Source organism: Thermobia domestica, chromosome 1 (assembly GCF_964235325.1).
Source record: "Thermobia domestica chromosome 1, izTheDome1.hap1.1, whole genome shotgun sequence".
NCBI lineage: Eukaryota > Metazoa > Arthropoda > Insecta > Zygentoma > Lepismatidae > Thermobia > Thermobia domestica.
Window position 1 is genome coordinate 294596013 of NC_137454.1, and position 22665 is coordinate 294618677.

At 32.9% G+C, this 22665-nt stretch overlaps 1 protein-coding gene across 1 annotated transcript in view; it reads left to right on the top strand.

Moving 5' to 3' along the window:
- The first annotated feature begins 5596 nt into the window (after nucleotides 1–5596).
- Nucleotides 5597–22665, top strand: part of LOC145661488 (organic cation transporter protein) — a 168632-nt gene continuing 151563 nt past the window's right edge. The window contains exon 1 of the mRNA XM_081726807.1: nucleotides 5597–5778. Within this exon, the coding sequence (XP_081582933.1) occupies nucleotides 5736–5778 (43 nt within the window). The 5' untranslated portion in view covers nucleotides 5597–5735. The remainder of the gene's footprint in view (nucleotides 5779–22665) is intronic.

Sequence of the window (22665 nt, forward strand, 5' to 3'; positions counted from 1 at the left end):
TGGTGGATTGAATATCGCGAAAATGGTCCTGAGTTGTGCTGCAATACCTCCACGAATCGCATCCCTCGATGTCTCAGTTAGTACATACGATCGAAATAAGTGATATGAATATTGTACGTTTTCATGAGTTTCAGAAACCGGGGGGGGGGAGGTTGAAAAATTTGAAAAAAAAAATCTCGAAGTAATGAAGACAGAGAGAGAGATAGAGAAGAAGGAAGACGAAGAATAGGGGCGCCAAAGACTTAAGTGGGAAATAACTAACGCTACAAAGATAAAAGTCGAATTTCGCTCTCAACAAAATCCATAGCCAAAATATTCTTAACATGCCAAAAGGGTGGTCTACTCAAATACGTAGACTCAAGTGGCGCCCTGCTGCCAAGGATGCAAGTTCTGTGTCCATCAGATCCCAATCCCACAAGAGTTTGGTTGTAAGATTGAAATCCGATCCCCGTATCCGGCCCAAACCAGCAGGGTCCCGAAAATCCTCCGGAAGGTTAGAGACGGCGTTAATTTAGAATTTCAAAAGAAAAAAAATCATCCGACCTCTTGGAAACTAGAAGATTCCAGAATAGTAATGAAATTAGAGTAATAGCTAAGATATCCCTAATTAGAATTTGCCAAAATAAAAAAAATTAAATAAACTGAATTTTGGATCGGTGATTTCAATAACCCAAACATCACCGATGGCTACCCCGCGCAGACATGCCACAGTCTGGGACGTCGTTAATTTCCCTCATCTAATTAAACTAAGAAAAGACATGAAAATACTTAAGGGGACTAGGGGTCGACGTCCGGGTACGCTATTGACATGAATATTAATTTAGTAGCAGTTGATTTAATCGGATAGTCCGAACTGAGTTATATGAACACTGCACAATAAATAAATAAGGTAAGCAACGAAAAAAAAAATCTCGGAGAGGCTATGAATGTTAAAGGTACAAATGACCGAAACCTGTACTTTTCGATGATCACAGGAAATAGCAGTTATTTTTCTTAATTATCATTTCTGTCAACCTTTAGAAGTAATTCCCACATGATGCTACCCTGTCTATTGAAAGGCTTAAGATCTGGGGCTGTTGTTATGAGGTACTTAACTACGAAGTAACACACAATTCCCAACTACAATTTACTATCCAAGTAGCAAACTCGGTTGGATGAATGTACTGGTGTAGAAGTCAAAACGCGAGAGATTTTTTTTTTCGTAAACGTATTCATATTTTCACTATATAACATACACTAGGCCTATCCATTTAAATGTAGGTGTCATCATCTCATTCATATTTTATATCATATTATTAATATATCATTACATTCATTCATTATCTACTAATTTTCGCGCGAAGTAATATTTTACCGACACCCTATTCCATACATTTTACACGCAGGCCATACACATATTTACATTACACAGTAATAAATATATATAATTATCACAATCTATCACGCTCAAACTACTACACGATAACATTCATCGAACCACGTACTCTTTGTTTCGAAACACCCAAATTGTATTTACTTCGCAGTTTAAAAAAAATCATATGTGCATTTACTGAAAGTTAAATTGTCAACGATTAATCTATTTCCGATTTGTTGATAAAACTAAAGCAACAATGGAATTTTCTACAGCCACGGGAAAAGAGAATTTAATACTACATTTTGAAACAAACAGTAACAGCATATGGGCTTTACTTCTATTAAGAAAATAGGCATTCTTTATTTTAATGGATATTTCGGGTTCTAAACGACATAGCAAGCTGTAATTTTCCAAATAGTAAGATCTCATGCTATCTTATATGAATGTATACTCATCTGAACCGAAAACCATGTCCACGGGAAGTAATTTGAGAATAAATGGCCAGAATCAAACAATCTAGATCACTAAGTTATGTGATGTCGTAATGTCAACAAACAATTGATTAGCGAAACCTGACGCAATGGCGCTGTAGTGGAGGCATAATTTACCGTGTACTGAAATATATACTTGTACTCATTAATCAGAAATTTAATATTTACTCTGGTTTATTTATATTAGAAAAATGGTACTAAATTAACGCATATTTATACACTGTCCTAACCGAAAATTCACACACTCACACAAAACTACTAACTACATACACCACTGTTAGTACTATACATAAAGACAACTAACTAAACCAAACATGCACCATTTAATTACATGCATATTGAAGAAAGTAACCTAACATATTAGATTTAAAATACATTACTCCCTCGTCGGTATATACAGTCGGCTCTATTAAACTTAAAGGGGGGCAAAATGAGAAAGGTAACCCTAGGTCCAATTGACCTGACCAATTGTTTACATAATGATTACCAAAGATTGATGCCCTGGGGGCACCTTAACGAGGTTTATGGAAGGACCCTTCCCCTGAAAGGGGAAAAGGCCCTAAAACAAACAATAACTAACCCATTCCCCCGCTAGAACTGGTTCAATTTGGAAAAGGGGATAGGAGCCCTTTTAAGCTAACTTAAGCTGCCATTATGATTATTTACATTACAACTATCAAACCTACTACGTACATGCAATTACTAAATAAATAATAAAAAATCACATTTACCGTATACACGAACAACATGCACTAAACAGGTCGTAATTTCCCTAATCCCTAATTGAATTTGAAATAAAAAAGAAAGTAAAGTCACTATTTCACTCTTGTCTATTCTAGATAGGCAGCAAACATGGCTTCCTAGTAAACAGAAATCCGGAATCAGATATTTTCCACTGGTTTTATAGTTCTTTCAACAAAAATATGGGTTTCCTGGCTCCTGATTGATCACACGACGTTTACGATGACATTTAGTCTAAATTTTACCTGTTTTCAGTCGAAATCCACGTATTTACCAGCCGATATAGCGTAGTTGATTTCCACGGCTGTGCTCGTAGAATCGTCCGTGTCGGGAATGAAAACATTGCGCCGAAAAAGCCAGAGGTAGGAGAATTCCACCAATCAGAACGAAAACTTTAGCCGCGGAAATTACAAAACAAATAGAAATTTGGCAAATCCAGATATAACCGGATCTGAAAGTGACTATGGACTAATGAGAGGGGGTGAGGGAAAGATTAGGTACCTGACTAAATTCTACATTGGTCTGAAATTAAGAAAATTTATATCCAATGACGGAACTATGTTTCGGTATGACGTCAGAATGGTAAACCTTGTAACTTTTCAACTTATATATCCGAAAATGGGATTTACACTTAATCAAAATATAAATAAAATATATTATTCAGTGGGAATATGTTTACTAATGAAACCTTTCGATTCATTATATTTAATTCGAGTAAAGAGAGTAAATGAATTGTGTAACTAAACCGAAATAGAAATGTAAAAAAAATTACTAGGTACAGGGTGCGTAAAAAAAAAGTTGCCATTACTTTCAACTGTAATGGTACATTACACACATATGGCTCACAGGGCGTAGACGTAAATTTGTTATTCTGAGGCCCCGTGAGCCATATGTGGCTCACGCATTTTTTTCCGCCAGAAGCCAGATCTGGTTCAGAAACATGGAATATTGAATATTGAGGTCTCTAAGTATGTATTATTTGAATATGCTTAATTCTAAAATGCGAAGTACCAGGCTGAATAAAAGCCTAAACAAATTGCAGTTTCACATTTTCAGCAAGTTAACATTTTCACATATTTTCCGTGGATATGGTTGCATAATTCGGAAAGTTAAAGTGCATGCAATATAGTCACACACTTGATTCGAAACAGCGTATTGAAAAAGAAAACACAATCCTTTTCGTAGGGCCTCTTATAAGTGCCAAACAAAAGTCAACGCTTGAGCTATATATGGCTTATTGGGCCCCACAGTCACTTTTAGTGTGAGCCATATATGGCTCAATTGACCTCACAGAGCAGTTTAGTGTGAGCCACATATGACTCACATGGTGGTCAATGTGTTAATAAACGCGAACTTTGGCGGGAAAACACGGTCCTAGTCCAGTGGCATGTGACAAAAAGTAGAGCTTATTTTGCGAGAATCACGAATAGCCCATATTAAGCTGGTATCCAAACTTCAGTCAGTTTATCTTATAGTTTTTAATGATTTTCACTATACTATGTCTTGTAAGATTTAGGTAAGTCAAACTGATTAGAGTGACTGATGATTCTAGTTGTAAATAATACGACATAAGGGGCATTATGCAGAGTCGTTTTGACGCGTGATTAGTGTCATACTAAAGAGTTGGACTAACATATGTTTCCTGCAGTAATGAGGCCTTTAGTATGACGCCTCTGCATAAGGCGGAAGGTGTCTAAAAACACATAAAGCGCAATACTTACTAAATATCTGCTTATTACATACAACAGGACGTTTCTTTTCATCCTAACGTTTCTTGTTTGAAGATACTGTAGCAATATTTTCTTCTTATACACGATGTATATATAAAAACCTACGAGTCTGTGCTACAGCAGAAAAAAATACTAGAGCAGATATGTTTAAAATTCTAGACAATGAATCCTTCTTGCGTCTTTGTTAAAAAATTTACTCAACAAGTTTAACTTGAGTTCAGTTGAGTTTATTTTGAGTTCAGTGTCTCTTTCAGCAGCGAGGCTATAGGAGGCGTGGACCTACTGATTAAAGTGGAATCCGAACCACATGAGCTCCCGCCAGGAATCGAACCCGGGTCTCCACGCCAAAGGCACGTACGCTAACCGCTTAGCCACGAAGGAGCTCAAATATAATTTGAAAGATTAATAATTCTAAAGAATATGAATTAAGCACTCTTTTGCTTACGAAAGCAAGTACAGTTACAATCGATCATTTTGTTGGAGTCTAATGTCTCTTTTCAGTGCAGACGTTATATAAGACATGGACTTACAGCTAATCATGGAATCTAAAACATATATACAATCAACAGAAATCGAACTCAGGTCTTCCGCACCAAGGCCAAGACTGCTTGCCATTTGTCCAAGGAACGACTTCTACTGATAATAACAGCTGAAAATAATAATTCTATGCAAATTTGCGTGATAAATTATAGTTACTTCTTTATCTATAGAAATTATCTAACCAAAGTAGAAGATTTTGACATAACTAAAAGTTGTATAGAGAACCAAAGTACCATTCTCTTAGTATTTCCATGCTGAAGAGGAATTAAGAATCTGCAACATAAAACTTTAATCGATTAATACATTATCACATAATGTTATCCAGTACAAACTAAATAAAAAAAACATTCGTGATTCACGTGACAAATTTAGTAATTTTTATAATATGGAATCAACAAATTGCAAAATCAATTTTCATTCATCAACACGCTAACAGGTATAAACTAGTAACTTTCTAGGGTACTTCTTTTATGAGTGTTAGCGTGTAATATTGAACTTCGTTGAAAAATGCTTGTAGATATTGATTGTCCCACCTCTATCTTGGAGGATTGGAAACTTTGCTTTACATACAATATATCAACAAAGATTACAAAATAAAAAAAAGAACATTTTAATCTAATCAAAGCCCCTTGAACTAAAGAAAAAAACAGAAAGAGAAGGCAAGGTTTGAACAACTGGTAGAAAGGGCTATATAGAAACGCATGCGCAAGTACATAAACATCGAGGTTTTTAGAACTGGCTTGTCTCCAAGTTGACTTGAGTCGTACGCTCATCGTCGTGCGTCACCCATAGCAAGAAAGTGACTCGGCCGTCGTGTGCGCGCTCCAAACTCAGACCTGTGTTCCTAATCCACGTGCTACGTGAGCGTGAGAGCTAGCCATGGAGTTAGAGACGGACCTAGAGGAACTAATGAGTTGCCTGGGTGAGTACAAAACATCGATCGGTGCACTCCGTGTGTATTTCAACAACCACGCAGCCCAGTACCATGCTCAAATAACGTCCACTCTCCAACGAAAGCACTTCTCAATTCGAAGAGTACAATAGTAGTGTAGAGGGCTCTATTTTAAGTGAAATTCTAAGTTTAAACAACGTACAACTGCAATCTTAATAATAGAATTTTAGTTGTTACTTCAGAAATTGAAACATTTGTTGCTCACTTGAATGTTGTTCACACTCTCTTTACCAATTCATTTTAATGGATTAGAATGATATATCTTCTCATATTTGTATAAATCTTCATAAAATCACGTCTGAGACTAGTACTGTTTATAAATAGTATTTTAAGTATCTTAAATTCTAACCTATAACTGAAATAACAATTTTAATATTAACAAAGGTAAGAAAATAAAAATTTGAAATTAGCAGTTCTGCTTGAGGATATAACTTTCAACTTTCAAAACTGAAGTGAGATATGAAATTTTACAACCAGCATATCTTTGTTGTATGGATGTTGCTTCACTTCAAGGAAAATAAATAAATTACAAATTAAAATAAAAGCGCAGAACGAGTATCAGTTGGACCCAAATTCTGGTATACATTTTAGTGTTGTTTCAGTTAGATAATAATAATTCAAAAAGCTTCCATTGTGTACAATATTATTTCTTTATAATTCCATACATTGTCTTTAAATTACAAGTGATACATAAACTCATTAAAATTATCTATGGACATTTAATAAAAATGATTAATCCTTCTGTTAAGTTTCATATGCAGGTGTTTAGATGAAATTCTAAGATGATTAGTCGATATAAGCTTTTATAAAGCAAATATGGAATAGCACAATATATTGCTTTGGAATTTTTGAAGAAATAATAGCCAATTTCCACTCTCTCTCTCGCGCTCTCTCTCTCTCACACAAATATATATGAGTGAGTGAGTTATTAGAATTTAATGGGGACTTTCGATAAACTAACGCTTAAAAAGTTTCAACGAATACTATCCTAATATCTATCTTAATAGTTTCAACTTGTGGAATGCTCTAATAGCATTTAATTAGGAACAGAATTTAATCGTAGTAGTAGGAAGGAGTATTAATATTATTTTAAGTTCATTTTCAGAAATCTTACTTTGTAATCCAAGGAGTAATATATTCGTTAAAATAATGTCACCATTTTCTTTTTAATTTCCTACTTAGGTTTACGAATTTACATGTATATTCAAATACATAAACTTGAAACAGCATATTAACTACCCATAAAATTTTCATTTCCTCTCTGAAGAGCCTTGTTAAGATTCTAAGGAATATGACTTTTCTGTGCAAAGGAATTTCGTTCAGTGTATAGAAACAATAATTTTAAAAAAAACACAAGGGAGAAAAAATGGAGGGGATTTTTTTTAAAAAAAACAAACATGAAAGAATGTCATAAGAGATGAAAGAATAAAAAGTGTATATACTAATTTGTTACACTGCAATTTTGCACACATAAGAAGAATGGTTTTAGTTACCGAAAACATTATCGTTGCGGTTTAAAAAAAATAATAGATTGAATTCGGAAAACAAACATGTTTGAACTCACCCTCTAAAATATTATTTACTCATACTTCACAGTGATTTCTACAAAACTTCAATTTGTACAACTCTGTCAATTATTTGAAATATTGCATCACTCTCCAAATAGGTGTTACGTTAATACAGAATAGGTGTATCATTTCGTACAATAGTGCATTTACGAATTTTAGCGTTACAATTTTATTATATTATTTCTTGGGTTTTTATCCAGATTGACTATTTTAATGGTATTAAAGCTAAAATGAAAAAAAAACTGTACTACTCTACACAGCAAAATATGTTATATATAAAATGCAATGGTGCTCCACATCCTCGTTCAACTTATGTTCGGTAAAATAAAATAAAAAATAATAGGCAATCACAATACAAACTAGTTGTGTAGAAAGATTGAAGAAAAATAACTCAGTTGCTTTGGAACTTTGAAGCTCTTCTTCAGCAATACTGGCGTCTCTGGCATGTAAAATTTGGGGGGAGGGTCATCGAAGAAAGTGATTAAAATGGTGCTACCTAGCCCAACCTATTTATTATCTTCGATTCCATTTGTTACCTTTCGGATCCCCTAAGGTATATCAAGAACTCTGATATAATCGTTACACAGCCTGAATAATATATTCCAAATAATAATAATAATAATAATAATAATAATAATAATAATAATAATAATAATAATAATAATAATAATAATAATAATTATTATTATTATTATTATTATTATTATTATTATTATTTGTTATTCTGTCGTTAGTAAATAAATTAAATTAGAATGAAATATTTAATATTTTGTACTTCAAAATATTGGGGGGGACGCGACCCCCTCGTCCCCCCACCAGAGACGCTTATGTTCAGCACCAAAGCTAGATGAGATATAACCTATAGCTTTAAGTGGAACCCAAATCTCATGAGCTCCTACCAAATACCCTTAATTAACAATTATTAATTCATTCTAAAATAAAATTATATAAAGTTGACATTTTATACAATAGATCATTCTATCACTATCTTTAATGGTTCTGGTCTACAATGAAAGAAATTATTCAATTGTATTCGAAATCCTCTACAAGTTTCCCAAGTTATTGATTGGAAAATGTTGACTTACAAAATAAATTTAACCGGTTGGAACAAGTAAATGGGAGCATATCTGGTTTGCACAGGCTGTAATGAGCTCTTTGAAAACACACTGGAACAAACTCTGCTACTGACTTCGGAGTTCTCGACTCAGTATTTTCTTCTCAATCCATTATATGATATATGAAGTTTTATACATTATATACAGTGCATACATAAGACCTTTGAATAATATATACTTGACCTATTCATGTTATTCAATAAAATTAATTTTTAAGTATTCAGATAACTTTTATTTTCAGCATTCTTTCTATAATCAATTTTTCTGTTGTAGAATAAAAAGTTTTCGTTTTATTAGAAGAAACATGAAATAAATAACGGAGAGAATTAAAGTACTTATTGCTATATTGGATCTGATAGAGTTCCCTCGTGAATATTTAATTAGAGCACGCGTCTTTGGCTCGGGTGAACGGATTCGATTCCCGGTGGGAGCTCGTGTGGTTCGTATCCCTCGTTAACTTGTAGGTTGACGTCTCATATACCCTTGCTGCTGAAAGGGGAGCTAAACTTTATCAACCTACAGTTTCATATGATGGACAAACATCGTATACGTATTTTTTCTCGGGATTCTCCCATTTCCTCTTACATTCTTCATTCCACTATTTAATTAATTTTCATCATTACTATCTCCTTTAATTTACATGGCATAACCGTGGAACGTAAAAAATGAAAGTTTTCATTTTTACTATATTTAATTATAACAATAATGCTATAGTCCTAACTTTATCCTTTTGCGGATAAAAAGTATCGTACTATGTGAAATTAAGATTGAATCCTACACCACTATATTTACATTTAATGTTCATAGTTTTTATAGTATGCAAGTAGAGCTTCACTTGTGAAAGAGTTCTAAGTTTTGACAATGCTTCTAATTCTCAAGAACACGCCAACAAACTGTAAGTTATCGCGAGTAAAATGTTAAGTTAAAACAAAGGTTTTTAACTCTTAATTTCAAATATTCCACTTAATCATAGTAGATTTGCCTATCAAGCTTTAAGATTAACTCTTTACATTATAACATTTACTGCAAATTATTCAAAAAATGAGTGAAAAATCTGTGGAATATATCGGTATAATAAATATTCATACCGGATTCATTTCTGCCCTGCTAAAACGTACCAATAGTGATGCGTAATATTTCATCATGCAATTTTAGCCTAAAATGAGGAAATCGATATGTGGATTTTCATTCAATACTTACACTATCATAACCACAGAAATTCACTATCGGTACGTACTTATCGGTATGTATTTGTCAATAAGAAGTATTAAGTTGTATTTTTTAGTTTCATGTACCAAATAATATATATAAAAAGAACGAGATAAGTATATAATATCTTCTGGACCTAATTAAGCAGTCAGTAGTTCGTCACATGCATGGCAGATCTTAATCTTTCACACTTTTATTCTTGATCAATTGTCTGCAACACAATTTTATTTCATCAAACTTAACAGTAAATTTGTAATTATAGGATGTAAATTTGAGTGCTTATCAATGCGTCATACAGCCCTAAAACCCTTCCGCTTAATATTATAATTTAACAATGCACTTATATGATTTACTACCTGTTACACATCATGTGATGATTTCTGTCGTAGTCTGGAGTATGTAATATGTGTTTCCTAAGTAATTTAAATCTCACTTAATGTTTCTTTCACTATTATATTTATTGGTTGGTAGAAATTTTATGTCTTCATCAAACAAACTATCTGAAATGGGATCTATAGTGTAATCCGAGCCATTACTTGTCTTTCATGCCCTAACCGGAGAGCGAACCAGAGACCATGAACATAGGAAACATGCGTTAGGCACTTGACTACAAAGTAGAACTTCTCTAACTTGAATCAAGAAGAAACTACTTTTATATTGTTCTATAAAATAAATGTAACTTATTTTAATAAAATATATTAGGAAGATCTTTAGTAAAAGACCAATTATATCAATCACTACATACGATATCTTATGTAATAAAGTTTTACAAAATGCCAAGAAGTGCCAATTTAAGTATTTGTAGATTACTGTTAACATATTAGATTGAAACTAAAACCAAAACATCCACTATATTATCTTCATTACTATCAGCAACATTATCACTTCTTCTGAACATAAAGTTCTCCTCAATATTTATGCAACATCAGAGTACAAGAAATCTTTTGTGATTTGGTTTCCATTATCTAATTACATAAATTATAACGTAACATCGCGTTTTGTATGATAATATAACTATCAATATTATACATCAAATTTAAGCTACGTGTAATTATCTTAGGAATCACAGCGTACCTTATCAACATGGTTCTTATCACAAACCATTTTCTTATCGCATCAAATGCAATATAAATTCAACTTTTCTTCCCAGCAAATACAGTATATTGAGATATTCTAAAATGAAGGACACATCGAAAAGTAGAAATCCAAAAACGAAAAGTTATTGGGGAAACATAAATTACATTTTTAAGCACGAAGTACATAAATGGAATTGTTGTATTACAATCCTCCATACTTTGTTATGAAATGAATTGTTCTTTGAGACTTCTGGTGTTAAATCACCATTTTTATATTTTGGAACAGATTTTCCTCTCTACTCTTTTAATATTTGCTGTATTATTATTATTATTATTATTATTATTATTATTATTATTATTATTATTATTATTATTATTATTGATAATGTCTTAATTTAAAATGAAAATATGTTAGAAGTGACAGAGGAATTTTGTAAAAAATTAAAATGTTTTAACTTTATGACAAGGGATCTAGCTGTCAATCTTGATCTTATAGCTATTAGGTATCTTCACTGTATCTTTACGTTATAATCATTTATTCGAAGAACCAATTTCGTATGTTGAAATATGACAATAAATTACCAAGATTTTTTTGCATGCCGAATATGCAATTTTAAGCAAGACTCACTCATTGTTGTAAATGATAGTTGAGTAGAACTTTAATTTGCATAGTTCTGTTACTAGTATATTATGAAATAAGTTATTTTTTATTTTAATCTTGTTTGGTAAATAAATTTGAACTTTATAATTAAAATATATTAAAATTCTGACAAGTACCTTAAGCTGCTCTAATATTTATTCTACAGGGTGTCCAATATACAATGCAACCCGGAGTTTGGGATAGTAGAACTTTTGAACCTGAAGCGATACACAAATAATGGTTATATCAAAATGAAGCATTGTTCATGCATATATTTTAAAACTAGGAACAACGATTGAAGTACACTAGGAACCACACAGTGTTGCCAGATGTAACCAAAGATATATATATATATATATATATATATATATATATATATACAGTGAAACCTGTCAACTTGGCCACCTCTCTAAGTTGGCCACCTGTCTATCTTGGAAGTTGGCCACACTGAAGCAATGTTTACCCTATGATGACAATGATAAATTTACCTGCGTATCTTGACCACGAAAAATACAGTTTTGTTATTTTTCTTAACTCTTTCGAATTCCCATATGAGAAGCAGATGTTCTGTATTTGTGACTGGACTCAAAGAAGCATAGATTCGCACGATTTGTTCTTGGAGGTCAATGGCCAGAGCACTACCCTCATAAAAGGGTGGTGAAGGAAGATGTGAATTAAAAAAGCACGTACAGGAATTCAGGAAATGGTTGAACGTATTTGTTTACCCCGTCTCTTTTGGTAAAACCATTAGCTATATCGGCTCCTTTCATCAGTGGGAAGCTTTAGTAATTCCGGAAAATTCTCAAGGTTAAAGCTCAATTGTCATTTATTGGCACCTGACTGCATGTCAAAAGGTAGCGGAGGTCTTGAGATATGAATTCCCTCAAGATTTTCTCAAAACATCTTTTGCTCCGAAGGAAACACTTCTATGTCATTAACAAGAGGTAGTTAACTACAATATTAGAATGTGCATATCTGCTAAAAAGAATAAAGCAAATATGTCTAGAATGAACCACCATTCAGTAACAACTGAAAATAAGTCATATAAATTGCATATGTATTTCTCAATTTATAACAGCTTTTCTTGTTTTCAATCTGAATAACTCAGTGTGCTATAATATCAATTTCAATAAACTGCGTACATACACTTCTATTTCATGGTTGTTTGTGTTATTGTGTTTTCAATCCGAATAATCTAATGTACCAGACTAGTTTTCAGGAAGAGAAAGGTATGCATATATAATAAACATACTATTAAGAGCGTCGATCCTGGGGGGACCGAGAGAACCCGGGCCCCCCAAAGCTCATGTGGACCCTATTTTATTTATGAGTATACAATATTTGGTATAATTTGAGTGCAATTTGTCTTAAAATCTTCATATATATATTCCTTTTGCATCTGGATGCCCCCCCCCCAAATTTACAGAGAAATCGGCGCTCTCGCATACTATAGTAATATTTTCTAGTACTTATATTTTTATGATTACTCTATATACATTATTTATAAATAGCTGTCGTGCCACTGCTTATTAAAATTTTAGAATCAAGTAATACTAGAAATCCTATTCTAAAAATACACAAATCACACTTATTTTCTGTAAGTTGGCCACCTGTCTAAGTTGGCCACTTTTCGATGGAACCGATGGTGGCCAACATAGACAGGTTTCACTGTATATATATATATATATATATATATATATATATATAGCAAAACATGTAAATTGACACATAACTCATACTTATGGATGTTCTGTCATTAATTTTCAGTTTGTTTAGTTGGAGTGGCTTGGAAAATATGGAACAGAAAAAAAATAATTATTTATTTCCACCGATAACTAATCGGATGGGACCTCTATAAGGGGGAACTAGGGAAATCGTAGTTTTCATGAATTAACACTCTGAATTGGCAACTTTGCTGCTGTTTCAGTGCATCAAAAGGTGTGTTAAGGGTCTGTCTACATTATGCAATTCCTGAAAAGAACGAAAAAGAAACTTTGAAATTATTATGATAAAACGTTTACTTACATGCACCCGGCAACACTGCTATTACCACACAATGAGTTATCTGCTCTACAACAAATGCTGGAAGTACCCCCTGTTTTGATTCAAACACAGGTTCACACATTTCATCAGGTTGACAGAAACTTTACAAAGAGTAGAAGTGTTAATGTTCTCAATGGTACTGCGAATGTTCGTTTCCAGGTCTTGTATAGTTCGAGGATTGTTCCTGTATACCTCTTGCTTTAAGTAGCCCCATAGAAATGAATAGCAGCGTTGCCGGGTGTATGTAAGTAAAAGTTTTTTTCATGATAATTTCAAAGTTTGTTTTTCATTGTTTTCAAGAATTGCATAATGTACACAGATCCTTAACACACCTTTTGATGCACTAAAACATCAGAAAAGTGGTCAATTCAGAGTGTTAATTCATTAAAACTACGATTTTCCTAGTTTCCCCTTACAGAGGTCCCATCCGATTAGTTATCGGTGGAAATGAAAAGTTCTTTTTTTCTGCTCCATAGTTTCCAAGGTACTCCAACTAAACAAACTGAAAATTAATGACAGAACATCCATACGTATGAGTTATGACTCAATTTATATGTTTTGCAAAAACAAAGATTTGCACCTTTGGTTACATATGTCAACAGTGTGTGGTTCCTAGTGTACTTCAATCATTTTTCCTAGTTTAAAAATATATGCATGAATAGGGTTTCATTTTGGTATAACCAATATTTGTGTGTCGCTTCAGATTCAAAAGTTCTACTATCCCGAATTCCGGGTTGCATTGTATATTGGACACCCTGTATATTGCGAAATTTTCTGCTCTGGTTAAAATTATTATATAATAGTTTTAACACAGTGCTGTAGTTTTTCCTTTGAGGGTTATTCATAACACTTAAAATAAAATTATTATTATTATTATTATTATTATTATTATTATTATTATTATTATTATTATTATTATTATTAATTGATAACACATACATAAATATACTCTTCAGAACCACTATATGTTATTAGGTAAAAAGACTACGCGATTCAGAAACTATTTCTCCTCTCCCAGGTGTCATGATATGATATCCAATACTGGTATTTAATTCAGTCCAAATTAAAGGTTTCTTCATAATTTGAATTTTAATGCTTAGAATAAGAGAACTAAAAGATCAACTGGCAGGCTTAGTATGAGATGAAAGAAATAACATAAAACACTCACTTTAATGAATAAAGTTTACCAATTCAGACTAGTTTGTTTTGTCATAGATAAGATTCATTTACATCCTATTGCCCCTGTGGCGATAAACCTCATAATCTGTCAAACTATAGAGTTCGTTAGTTAGTAGATAATTTGGTTGATAGGCAATTACAGTGATGTAGACTTTCAGCTTCACTGAAGTTGTTCCGTTTATTACTGAAGTATTCTACAACAATTCTGTACATAATTTCAGCGATTTCAGCGTCTCGGTAAAGATTTTTTGATCAAATGACCAACTACCGTTAAGGTCAAATCATTAATATGGCTATTCCGCCTATATCTTGCAACATGTTTGATCTTCTCAATATATTCTTTGTATCAGCCTATTTTAATTATGGTCAGCCTAGTCCAGTGGTCATTATTGGATAATAATTTTGCTAAGCTGAAAAAAAATACATGTAAACCATTACTTTACCACGAAAATCCTGCTTTAAATTTCTTTAAGTTTCTATTAGTTCTCTATTCTTCAACACTATATCTAGAAAATATCATTTTTGAATGTTTTTATGTTGTTTATGTTTTTATGTGTTTGTATGGTTTCAGACATACCTCAAAACTACTTACATAATTATACTCTTCAGGTTTACTAGTTGTTATTCAGTAAAAGGACAACGCGATTCAGAAACTATTAGTCAGAATCTACACTAGCTTGTATTAAGTTATTTTATAGAGAAACATGTTAAGCCCAATGTTTTCATACATTATAACACCATGATTCATTTCATACCTTACACTAAGATATGCCAGCTTCTAAACAAACACGAAACTCACGTATATTTTTCAAGGTTCTTTGTGTGTTCTCTCCTAACTTGTAAGTATGACAACACAACCATGAACAGCTTCCATACGTACTCCAACTTTTCAACGTAATAAATAAATTAAATGCTGGGGTAATTTCACTTCATTACTCCAACTCGTGCTAGTCAGTACCAACTACCTTCTGGTACATGATTAAATATAAATTTCTGACTTCTTAGTTGACTAACTAGCACAAAATAGATTGCTTTCCACAGGGCTTAAACGAAAATATGCACTTTTCATAATCGGAAACAAGATGTAAGCTAAAATATTTTGAACGAATAATTAAAAACAAATAGTTGGTACATCAAAAGCTCTTGTTCACTAATGAACTCCCGATTTGTTTTTACTCGTTGGAATTATGTCGGCGTCTTTATGTCGCGACAACGAGAATGTGACTGACGTTAATCCAATTATAACTTCGTTACTACCTTCCTTACCGGATGCTGTGTAATCTCTGAGATCTGACTCGGTAAAGCGGATTTTACTAAACCATGTGAACGGTTGGAAGAAAATACAAGACGCTTCAAGAAAACAAGATAGATAAATGAAAGAAAATGATTTATATAATATTTATTTAGTAAACAACAACTTTATATTACATATACTAGTTTTTCCATCCGATCCTTCAGCCCACTGTAAACTAGGTTAAAATTGAGCTTAATTAGAAGCTTTATTTGACATTTAACATTTTTTTGTTACAAATAATTAAATTAGTATACAATAGTTTTATATTAGCAAATTTTAAATCGGCAAAGTTTAAAACCTGGTAGTACAGGTAGCGACATCTGTTAGCATGACTTTGTTATTTGGAATAAGCGTGACAGAGACTGAGACGTATTGGGAAGTCGGTGATACAGACCTATTACATGTATATGTTCCAGGGGCGGCTTGTCTATAAGAGCTGCAGAGCTGCAGAACTACCAGCTATTTTAGTGGAATAAATGTATTTTCAATTAAGTTGAATTGTGTTTAATTTAATCAAGGTAATAAATAACATGTAATGATGATATTTGGTCTAACAGTGTCCTGAAATTGTGCTGCTGGATATGCTACATAGCGTACAATTAGTGGAAACACCTTCTGAAGCTTAATAATATTGCAAGAGCTGTGCACGGATTGCCCTATACTTTAGCATTGAGACCAAAATCTTCACCAGCCGCACTGTATTACGTTTTCCTTGTTTGTTAGATAGGATTTACTAGAGCTGCACTTCCAGCAGCTCAGAACTCACGAATACTTCCGAAGAAGCCGAAGAGGAAGACACATGACGTGATGTACATGAGGCGCCCTTCTCTTGTTTTTTTATAACGAAGTTCAGTGTAATTGTTGCGCGCTTTAAAAATAATGGTATTCCATGTTCGAGTTTCTGCAAATTTTCTGAACAAAACACAATTTGTGTGACAATTTTAAGGAAACCATAAACCTTTTGGAAATTCTTCTAACTACCCCAATGACAATAGGTGAAGCAGAACGTTACTTCTCTAATTTTAAACTAGTTAAAACATTTTTGTGAAGCACAATATGTCAGGAAAGAATCAATGCTTTGGCTGCTTATCAATCGAGCGTGATATCATATCCACCACGCCGAACTTGAATGAAAGAGTAATAGGACATTTCGTAGAGCAGAAGTCACGTCGGATAGACTTCATTTACAAACGATAAAATATCTATAATTCCTGCCTGTAGACATTACGTGAATCCGAAGTTATTATGGTATCTGAAAACAGTATGTTTCTTACGGTATGAATATGTATTTTAAAAATTTGTTACACACAACAGTGGTGTATTTAGAGGGGACCTATCGGGCTCAAGATCACCCGAAATTCATTAAAACTTGTAGGCATCCCAAGGGAAAAATTAAGTGCTTATTCATATGCTGTGTATAGCTCCTCCCGAAACAAAGCCCTAAATACGCCACTGACAACCAATAATCAAAGCAATAGTGTTTTGCTTGCTATACACTAAAGTTGTATATATATTTGTTAATTTCAATTATAATTGTCATTTATAACGATTAGAGTGCTGAAAGATTATGCTGGATCGTGTCCATTTTATATACAAAATTTAAATATACAAAAAAAAAAAAAAAAAATACTGTGCAGAACTACCTCAGATTATGGTATCGAGCCGCTACTGATATGTTCCATGTTGTTTCACAACCTTTTCGTATAGTATCTTCCCTTTTAGTATTATCTCGAAGTCGTTAAAAGATTAAGGTAAGCAGAAATTTCTAGATTCACTCTCACATTTAATCATGTTAACTTTCTCTTTTGTAAGACTTCTTCACAGCTTAATCATGAGAATACTCTGACAATACTATACGTACGTACACAGAAAAATTTTCTACCAGAAAGATTCCATCTCCTATTTTTAGGGTTTTCACACAAAAACGCCTTACTTTGGTTGCGTATTTGTTTAATAAATAAATAAATAAATAAATAAATAAGTGTCAATTTTATTAAACACTTTTCTTTTCAGTTTCCGACTTATTAAACCAGCAGACCTTGTCGAAATCTTGACGAGACCTTGATGCCATCAGCCTTGATACTCTTTTACTACGACTTATCGATCACCCTACCAACGTAGAATTTGCATGATAGAAGTACCACCCAGAACCTCATGATCTGACCTTTGTTAAACACTGATAACTCTTGGCGTTTAATTATCACGCGCGAACTCTCTCTACTCACAGACTACTTAAACCCGAAATTTTTTACTAATGGAATGTTCCCGAAATTATTTACTGTGTCTACAAACTCGAGTAGGAACAAGACTGGTCCACCATTCAGACTAGCATTACCTTAGACTAGACGAGACAAAATTTGGTGACGGGATACGAGAGGAGACATAGCTCTTCCTATAGAAACAGGTACACTTTTCTACACGAGACAGCACTCTAACAACTTCTTTTTAGGACAAGATTTCTTCAAATCTTGTCTCGTGCGCAATACAAACTCGGAGGAGCGGCCATAAGTCAGTGATCAGTCGGTGTATCCTTCCAAACTATAAATCAAACCTCCGAAGTTCAATACATCGAATCCGGATTTGAATAAGTTTCAAAAAAGTATATTTAGCTGTGATCTTGTTTGTTTACTTGCAAAATACTGTACATAGTGACAAAATATACTGTATCTTAATTACAATAATTACATTATTACCATATTTAGAGGGTAAAGGTTGGTAATACCGTGATGCAAGTGATTTTATATAAGTATCCATTATGAAATAACTGTGCATGGAGTTGTTAGATTTACACTTTCTTTAAAGCGTAGAAACGTATAAACCTTCCAACTCTATGTACGGTTATGTCGTACGTAGTAGACACTTATATAAAATTACTTATACCATGATATTAACTGTGACCTTTCGTGTTTTCTTGCAAACTTACTTTATATCGTACTACATATTTTAACCAAACTATCCACCATATTATAGAAATAAAATATATTAGCATATGCATGTTTGAACCAGTTCCAGGGAAAAAAATATTAGAAATAAACAGAAATTATAGTATTCACATTATTTAATTTTCAAGTTGAAATTTGGAAGATATCATTTGAAATCCATTTATATATACAGTATATTTATATGCACTCGTTTATAAGACATTGTTTATAGAATATGAACATATGAAGTTAATATATTATACATGATATATTATTAATTGAAGATATAAACGTGTTTAAGTAGATTATGTGAAATTTTAATTAGCCCTCTAAAGACCCTTCTCAATATGATTAAGTAAATTCTAGAATGGTATATATATTCTCTCCATTCTCTCCATTCTCCTCCACACCCACATTTCGAAAGCTTCCAGTCAGTTTTCATCATTTTTGTGCAACGTCCATGTTTCTGACTCATATAGTACATCACTCCACACGTAGTATTGTATGAGTCTTGTTTTCTCATTTCATTTTTTCAAGTTCCCACAAAATGGTATTTTCTTCCATCTAAAGACTTCTTTCGCCATTCCTATCCTTGCTTTTATTTCACGTTCACACTTCATATCATCACTAATAATACTACCCAGGTATCGAAAACTAGTCACCTGTTCTATTGTCTCCCCTCCTACTTTTTTCTAATATTTTCTCCCCTCCCAGTATTTTACACACATGCAGTACATAAATAAGTGGCCCAAAAGTAGGTATACAGTTCCTTACTGATCTGCTCACTGTATTTATTATCATTTATTATTTTGATCAAACAGGTAGACCTTGCTTCTTTATTATTTGTCCTTTTTACTTATACCTTAAGCCCGGAACAGCCGAGGCAAATAAATCTATAAGCTAGAATGTTATACTTGATCAATGCAGGGGTGGGGCCACCTTGTATATTCCAGCAGAATTTAGTATGTCAATTATAATTGGCAACGAAACGATATATCTTTTAAAAGCACAGAAATTCGTTTTTCTAAATTTTCTCGAAAACTACCCATCACAGAATATATATTCAATCATTTCATTTTATTTCCATTGCTTGACATGTCTCACGTTTCAATAATAGTATAGTTAAACAAAAATTAAAGTGTGATACTTAATTATAATTTTGAACCATATCTCATTAACTGCACCGAGTTTTAATGAAAAGTTTGATCAGAGTGTACTTCAGTATCAGTTTTACGTTAACAGCCGACTTGGTTACCGCACAGAATTAATTTTTAGATTTACAAAACTACTCATTTCTCACTACTTTCTCGAAAGCTACGCATGAGCATTTACACCGAATTATATCATTCTGTTCAGCTTAATCATATCTATTCATTGGTATTGTCTAATCTTTGGATAGAAACATTTCTTTGGATAGATGTCAATAATATTGTAGAAATCAAAATAAATCAATATGCGTGAGTGGTTCTCGACATTTTTCAAGACACCTCATAGTCTCCTTTCTTGAGTGAACCCACTGTACATTATTGCACGTTATGGCAATACGGCGGTAGATTCTCATTAATTACTAGTGTCCATTCTTGAATATATCTGGAAAATAACTAATTTTAGAACTGGAACATATGTTGTTTCGTTCCTTATCTTTTCCAAATTTATATGAATTATATTATTTTTATACTTTTGAGAAAGTGGATACTTTCAAATGTCTAAGATCAATTTAACAAACCAAAATCATATCCATAAAGAAATTAAATGTCGACTGAAAGCAGAGAATTCGTGTTATTATTCAGTTCAAAATCTTTTGTTGTTGCGAATTCTGTCGAGGAATTTAAACTTAAAATATATAAAACAATAATCATGCCTGTTGTCCGGTATGGTTACGAAACATGGTCGCTTACTCTGAGTTAAGAAAGTAGACTGAAAGTATTTGAGAGTAAGATCCTGAGACGAATATTGGGACCCAAGAGGAACGGGAATGGGGAATGGCGGAAACTTCATAACGTGGGAGCACATAATTTACACCATTTTCCAAAGATTGTTAGGATTACCTAGTCTAGGAGAATCAGATGGGCAGATCATGTAACCAGAGTGGAAGAAAGTAGGAAGGGTTTTCAAAGTTTTTAGTGGAAATCCAATCGGAAAACGTCCATTAGAGAGACCTAGGAGCACAGAGAGGATAATATTAAAATGGATCTCGCAGAAATAGGAATACAAAGTAGAAACTGGATCCAATTGGCTACGGACAAAAGTCAACGGAGAGCTTTTATGAACGCGGCATTGAACCTCCGGGCTCCATACACCGTAGAGTTAGTTAGTTGGTGTTGTTATTTTTATTAGGATCACACAGTGACATTTATAAGATCGGGCTGTGTTAGTATATACGTACGTCCTTCCGTCCTTTACTCCAAACTATAACTTTTGAACGGAATTGAATTTCTTAATTCTGTTTTCTGCAATAGATAGCTAGAGTAGTTATCTCGACTGAATTCGTTAATTGAGTTAATCCGTTAACATATTAACGGATAACGGGGACTTTAACATTGACTATTTATAGCCCATATCATATTCATGGGAGTAAATTTTGGAATTCTCCTTTTTTTAGCTATAGATAGCCAGAGTAATGGCCAAGTTCATTAGTGAAGGCGATTCTTTAACATATTAACGGGTAACGGTGGCTTTAACAGTGGATATCTATAACCCATATCCTGTGTATGTAAGCACATTCTTGAACCCTATTTTCTTTTTTCTTTCTTTTTCTTTTCTTTTCTTTCTTTTTTTTGCAATGGATAGCGAGAGTGATTATCTCGGCCGAGTTCGTTAATTGAATCAATCCGTTAACACCTTAACGGCTAACGGTGACTCTAACGGTTCCCATCCATATCCTATACATGGAAATATTTCGAGAGATCTTCTCTACTATATTTCCCATACTTTATTTATTTCTTACTTTCATTGCACATTGTGCCGAAAGTTCCACGGCATATCGATTGAGAATCACTGATCTACGTAAATATTAGATTTTGTATCATAAATTTCAAACCCCTGGGCAAATCTCTTATTCCCTTAGTCATATAAGGTTTAATAATACGGTATATAGTTAATTACGAGATCGTAATACAGGGATATTCATAATTGATACTACCCAATAATATTGAAGATATATGAAAGAAGTATTACAATTTATTTCGTAAATATTTAATGTTTGATGCTTTCATTGAACCGACAACTGTTTTCTACTTATCCTGAAAGTTGTTACTACCTGCATATCGGGACTAAGATTAACTATGATATTTGATTTCTTCCGATTTCCTGTCAATAATTTGTACTATTATTGCAATCTGTTAGTAATCAATGTAAGCACATGAGAATAAAAAAAGTATTCTAAATGTAGACTTTATTTTATTTTATTACAATAGCAGAACAAGAAATCGGAGTAGTTTTATTGTGATTTAGCCTCAATTTATCACGTAGTCTATAATATTTATTCTGGTCAAAAGTAGAAGCAGGAATTTACAGCGATAAATTTGATAATTTATTAAAATATAAGGATAATAACAGGAACAATTCTAATAATAAACTGTAAACATATCAGTCTGTGTATCATGGTAATCTTATTAATAAATTATAACGCTACCTCTGCTGTTGATTGCTTGCCTGACGCCAATAGATGTCGCTACCTGCATTATCGATCACTTGCCTTATAACAAAATTCTTGAATCTATCTATACAAATAGAAATTATTTTTAGATAAATAAAAATCTATTTATATAAATAAGAATGAAAGTGACCATGTTGGTGACTTAAAAACTCTT